General features: G+C 35.8%; 1 protein-coding gene across 2 annotated transcripts in view; it reads right to left on the bottom strand.

The window, feature by feature from the left end:
• Glra3 (glycine receptor alpha 3) overlaps positions 1–6,992 on the bottom strand; it is a 203,652-nt gene that overhangs the window by 127,873 nt on the left and 68,787 nt on the right. For both annotated transcript variants that reach the window (XM_004640224.3, XM_004640223.1), the window contains exon 3: positions 3,277–3,344. In XM_004640224.3, coding sequence (XP_004640281.1) covers positions 3,277–3,344 — 68 coding nt within the window. The remainder of the gene's footprint in view (positions 1–3,276; positions 3,345–6,992) is intronic.

Below are 6,992 nucleotides of genomic sequence, written 5' to 3'. Positions count from 1 at the left end.
TACTAGGAAGAATGTATGCAATGTGTTAATTATTGAAACTGTCCTACCAATTTGATTTGAAACTGTGTCATTGCTATTTGTTTCTCAATAAAATTATGGGGAAAAAAAAAACAATTTCTCACACTGCCAGTCAAGCAGAAGACCCAATACTATTCTGGGCTACTGGACTCTTTTAGAATATTATGCTGAGTTAACACACCTATAAAATTCAAATGACAGAACTAAAGAAAAAAAGCATATATAAAGGAATGTCCATTTTGTATCTGGGTATTCAAAATGGTTAGGATAGATATAAAGTTACATTCTCTTAACAAATAGAGGGATTTGTTGTAATAGTGTTTGTAAATAGGATATCATGCCTGCATCTTGTACAGCAAATAACCACTAGGAAGACAGTATGCAATGTGTTAATTATTGAAACTGTCCTACCAATTTGAGTTGAAACTCTCTTATTGCTATTTGTCTCTCGATAAAATTATGGAAAAAAAGAAAAGAGTGAAACACTTTACTGAACAGACAATGGGTGCAAAGTGTTGAGCACAATTAGCAGAGATACACTGTACACCAAAACAAAGTTCAACATCTTCAGTGGGGCACATCCTGCCACACAGGACTTACTTTCACCATCTGTGGTCTTGTAAAGGGAGTCACAGACCAGCTCTAGGAAATGCATAGACAACAGCATCAGAATAAGGGGCCAACCACAGATAGAATGTCTATATAGCACATCAAGGCCTTCTTTAAGTGTGAACTAGACTGAAGGTGACAACAGTAAATATTATTTGATCCACATCTGGAGAAGCAGAATTTTTGAACATTTAATCTCGAATAATAATCAATTTTAAATAAATTAATATAGTAAGAATTCAGCAGCTACTTCTTTATACACTGGAGTCAGAGTTATAATTTTTCACTTGCTGTGATGCAGATAGGTTACCTAATTTTTCTGAAGTCAAGTGTTATTATGTCTAAAATTAGTATTGTAAAATCTACGAAACAAGATTATTATAAGAAGCAAAAGATAATGCATGTAAAGTACATATTAAATCTTTAGTAAAAATAATTGCTATCAAATAATTGCAGATATCCAAAAGACAGACACACACACACACACACACACACACACAAACACTCAAGTACTACACAGTCTTAGAGGCAGAAGAGCACTAAATCCTGTAAGCAATATAAATAGAGATTTACACTTGTCATCAAATCAAAGCTAGAAATGGGTCATCAAAGAAAAATTTGTCATATTGAAGAGAATGGATGTTTTGCAGTTCAGATAAGCTATATGGTAGATATGAACTGTTGTTTAATGTCACAGTGCTTTTCAAACGTGTTGTGCCAATGCACAGTACTATAAACAAGTGTAAGCATACAAGATTCATAAAAATCATGCTTTTCTATCATCATTTTTGTTGATAGATTTTGTTGTTGTTGTTGTTGTTGGGGCTAATTTTCAGACTCCTAGGAGATGTTAATTTTCAGAACTTTGGGGAATAATTTTTTATGACTTCAAGGAGCTATTTAACAAGCATTATAGAGTTGTTTGACTGGAGAAATCAGTTTTCTTCACTGACATAGTTTGATGAGGGTCATCAAACAAAGAGTATGACAGAGCAGAAGAAACAGTCGTTGTTCTCTAAAATGATACACACTTAATCCAGAAGCTCATGCAGTTTCGAAGCTCTTTCACAAAGCATTTGCAATTATCTACAAAATGCGCTTCCCAAGAGCATTTTGAAAAGTCAAAATTGGGGGTTATTTTCACACTTCCCAGTGTTTTCAGGCTTTCACTGGTTTTTAAATTAATGGAAAAAGTGTGACAAAACAAACAGAGTTTTTCCTTACAAGAACCTGTTTGAATGCCCATTGTGCTTTTTGACCGTAAACACCATAAACGTCAGGTAGGAAATTCAGGGCTTTTTAATATCAGCACACACAATTCTTATTTAATCTTGAAAGATTAATTTGTTAAGTTTCTTTATTGGCAGTAATGGAATATGTCTAATCATCCCAATAGCAAAATAATCATAATAAATGATTATTATGACAAGAAAATTATATGACAAGAAAGATTATGCCTTATTCTGACTTTAAATAGCTTGTGAGAGACTATTTTCAGATGTAGATTGTCTGCTACCATTTACTGGCCACAATACATGTGATTATGGATTTGATATCATAATATATATATATATTCTTTATCTTGTTCAGATAAATACTATATTCATTTGAAAAGGTAGCTGTCTGCTTAATTTTTCTTGGTGGTGGTACAAAATAACTGATGCTCACAACAAAGGGAGGAAGAGCTTATTTCAGATCACACTTTGTAGAGTCTCAGTCCATAGCTGGCTCACCCTCAGACAGGATGTCATGGCAAAAATCTATGTATCACAGATGAGAAATAGAGGAATCCATGGCAGATGAGGCAAGGGTTAGCAGCAGCAAGCCTCCCTTTCCCTTTTGTTCCATTAAGATATAGGCTTTTGGGTTGGCATCACTCCTACTCAAGGAGAACCTTCCCCTTGTCCATGTTCAGAACTATTCTAAAACAATTTAATTTATTTATTTGTTTATCTTCAATGTATTTGGTACAGGGCATCACTATGCAGCTCAGACTCTTTTGTGATCCTCCTGTTTTCAACCTCCCCAGTGCTGGAATTACAGGCGTGGATCTCAGTGGCTGGCTCAGCATGCTCAGGGGCGGGGCCAATGCTGCATGTGGTGCCAGGGATCAAATCCCGGTCACTGCACTTGCCTAAGCAGGTGCTCAGTCGGCTGAGCTCTCTCACCAGTCCTTACCAATTTAGTTTTAACATACCTTTAATCTATATTCACAAAGCAGCCAGCTCAAAAGCCCCACCTCCTGGCCCATGAAGTTTTGGGGAGATATCTAAATAAAAGCCATAACAGTGACCCAACTGAATTCATAAAATAATAGTTTAAGTCTATAAGTCTATAGAATAATTACATACCAAAGGATTTACTGATTGCTTATATCTGACATAAAAGTGCATTGAAAAGGACAATAATTCATAGAGCAAAATTTTATTTTGAGGTTTAGTATAAAGCCATCTTTTTTTAACAATATTTTCTCATGTACTATTTCTAAATGAAACATTATTACCTGTAACTGATTATAATTTTGTACTGGTTTCACTTGTAAAACTCACTGTATTACGTTTTAAATTATATAGCATTGATAGAAAAGCTCCCATTAGTGCAGACATGCATTAATCCAGTATAGATCATGTTACAAGTAACCACGCTTACCATAGTTGTCTCAGCAATAGAGCCAAAGCTGTTTATGAATATATTGCATGTGACATTGACCGGAGGACCTGAGAGAGAGAGAGAGTAAAATAAGCATGTTAGCTTATTTCTTTACAGCAGTTTCAAGTAATTCCTTCACTCTCATGAGTAGCTAAATAAAACAGAAGTTTCATTATATGCATGAAGATAATCAAAACTGAAGGAAATCTTCTTACGAAACAATGGAGATTGAAAACCCCAAGGGTCAGATGCTCTTCTAACACTTGATGCTCCCCATGACATAAACCTTTTAGCCTCTTGGTCTTATTTTGCTTTATCTAGATATCTAATGGCTCTGTGAATGTCAGATTTAGTAAATTCAACATATACGCCCACTACTGGAGGGTTTCTGTTGATCTTTCCCTAGGATATAATATGAGCTATACTTTTTTCTTTCTTTGTGTATCTCAATGAATTTTGAAGAATTGGATATGTTAGCTAATACAAAATGGCAATATATGAATCCGGACACATCTTCATCTCTAGTGCTTAGTTTTTGCTGCTAATTTTTGTTGTGGTTGATTGCTGTTTAGTGACTTTCTGGACTAATGCAGTAAGGTCTGTAATTCCATACTATCTGGCCATTGAAGTTTCTGCTCAGTGAGCTCAGTGGTCAGAGGTTTCCAAATTATGAGAGTTCATAAACTGTTCTTTGCAAAAGAGCTTCATGTTTATTGGGAGGTCTACTTTCTACACTTTACATATTTTCTTACCATTTGCTACTGTTAGGGTTTATGTCTAGTTGTCCCCCCAAAACCTCACTCAGTCATGGGACGGCTTCTGGAATTGTGACTGATTATTGTGAGTATGGATGCTGCACTTGCCCTGGGGCAGGTAATTTGCATTACGATATGAAGAAGGAAGAGAGAGGCTAGCTAGCTGCCTGAGCTGCTGCCACTCCTTTTGCTCTCTGCTCTGCCGCAGCCATGAAGGGTTGCTCTCTGCCATGTGTCATGCTGCCTTGGAGACAACTGTGTATAGACTAAAGCCTCCAGTAACTGTGAGCTAAATAAACCTTTCCCTCCTACATTTTGAACATCAGGTATTTGTCCCAGCAACAAGAGAAGAGTAACTGAGACATCTACTGTCTAGCATAAGGTCTGAGGTTGGCCAGAAAGGGGCCCTTTGTATACTTGGAGTCAGCTCTGCACCTACCCACGACCTCTAGATCCATTAGACTACATCAAACCTTATGGACAGACCTAAAATAAACACTGCATTCCCCAGATCTGGTTCAAATGGGTTCATATCCTTTTTGCCCAATAGGCATCACAGTGTTAAGCATTAGTGTTATTAAACAATTTCCCGATTCTTTTGAAGAAATACCCAGGGAATAGGATATTTTTTCTCAAATGAATTTTTTAATACACTGAAATAAAGGAAAATACTTTTCATGGGGCTGTTCCAGAAAGCTGCCACATGAGTCACATCGTGACAGGATCTAGGTTTGGAATTTCTGAGGAGTACCAAATCTGGTTTGCTTTCTGGTAGCTGATAGAAGGCTGCTGGATCTCATGGCTGTTGAGAAACTGGGGAGTGAACTAAAGTTAAAAGGTCTTCAGTTCTTGAAAAAACGGTATCAGTTTTTCTTGAAAAATATACTTCCCAGATGGTTGGAAATTTGGATTAATTTTTAGACTTTTGAACATTAAATCTAAGACTTGTACCAATTTTTGTCATTTTTGTTGTTGCTTTAGGGAGAATAAATTATCGCGATCCCCTCCCAATTATCCTCCAAAAACCTTTATAGATACCTGAATTAGAATTAATCAGTAAAAGGAATGTTTTAAAGGCCTGTTACTCATTCTCTACTGAAGGTCAAAAACTTGTCCATACCAAGTGGAAGACACAATGACATGATCACCTACTAAAGAAGGAAAGTCTGGGATCAGTAAGTTGTGGTGCATTCTTGTTCTCAGGCACTGTGTTGAATTCTTCCTGGACGCCTCACTCACGGCGGATTATAGTCTGTCATTTTCAATTCAGGAAATTGAATCCCAGAGAGAATGCCTAAGTTATAATAAGTAATATAGGGGGTCTAATTCCAAGAATTATGCTTTTCCCACCGTATTATTATTTTGTCTAATACTCATTATGTGACATTCAAAGTACTCTTTTATTTGGACCCTATCTCTGTTATTAGGATAACAGCTATACAAATAAAAACAATACAGTGAAATATTGAGTGAAACTGGTTAAATGAGCTCTCATTTAAACTCAACATGTTAGGTAAAGTCACACATGTAAATGATAATATCTCTCTTCTGTGTGTGTGTGTGTGTGTGTGTGTGTGTGTGTATCTGTGTTGCTGTGAATTAAGCCTAGTGCATTGGACATGCTAAGCAAGTGCTGTTCCATGGAGCTACAGCTCCAAGCCCTTTCTTTAATTTAGCTTTATTACTTTTTATATTAACTAATTTGTATTAATTTATTATTGCTTTATTTTTTACTTGAACATAATTTAGGGCTAAATTCATTTTAAAGAAAATTTTTGCTAGAAAGAAAAGGATAGTAGTATGCTTTTCTTTCTTACACAAAATCACTTTAACTAATTTATGAAGTTCGTTGGGTAAGTATCTCAATTTTTCCACATAAAAATTGTACTTTACTACTTTTTTAAGTTTCTTCTCTTATAAGTCTTTTCTTTAGACACGTGTTCTTTAAGCATATGTTCACATAGCATACATTGATTTATCATTTTCTAACACATCATTCCTTTCTTATAATCCATAAACCTTTTTCTACTTTTCCTCTAGGGAATATAGTTAACTTTTATTTTTGTTAGGTTAATGTTCACATTTACAATATTATACAGTGTAACTGTTATACCTAGCTAAGCCTTATAATGTACTATGATTATATTTCCTTTTCTGTCATACACTTTCTTGAGATTTCCCAGATTTAACCACATGTAATTGTAATTAATCCATAGAACTATTTTACATTTTGTTCAGACTTATTATATACTCTTAACTTCATTTTCCTTTGAATTTATCATGCAGAACTTTTGCCTTATGCTAAAGCAGTCATCCTACATTTGAAGTTCCCAAGTACCACTACAAATCGAGTCTATGGCTTTGTTTTATGGGATCCTCTCTCATGATTCTCATTCCTTTCCTTCTGCTTTGAATTTTCATGTTAATTGAACATATCCTGCATTAATGATTATTGACACATGTTGCATAACACTGTGAAGTTTTAAGAGCTTTCCTGTCCATAAATGTTTGGTTTTTTTTTTCAACATCACAGTAATAATTTTATTTGGCAGAAATTATTCTTTTTTATATTAATTTTATTAAGAAAGAAATAACGAAACAGTTTCAAAACAGATTACTAGGACAGTTACAATAATTAATACATTGCATATTGCTGTCTTCATAGTAGTTATTCATAGCACAAGATGTAAATATGTTACCTAATCTAAACACTACTAGTACAAAACTTTCTTCTCATTGAACTAAGAGAAAATAGCTGTAGACCCAGTCCTAGCCCAGGTCCGGTGAATGTGTGGGTGAGCTTCCTGCTAATCTGCGCCGGTGGGACCAGTCCCAGCCCAGGAGCAGAGTGGGCCGGACCCTCTCCCTCCCCCTTGGGCCGCCCCCCACCACTCCTCCTTACCTGCCCACCCCTCCCGCCGAGTAGGAATTTCTGCCGACTTCTGGGAACCCCCAGACCCA

The sequence above is a fragment of the Octodon degus genome, unplaced genomic scaffold (assembly GCF_000260255.1).
Source record: "Octodon degus isolate 3935 unplaced genomic scaffold, OctDeg1.0 scaffold00121, whole genome shotgun sequence".
Classification (NCBI taxonomy): Eukaryota; Metazoa; Chordata; class Mammalia; order Rodentia; family Octodontidae; genus Octodon; species Octodon degus.
This window is presented reverse-complemented; position numbering and strand designations above follow the sequence as displayed.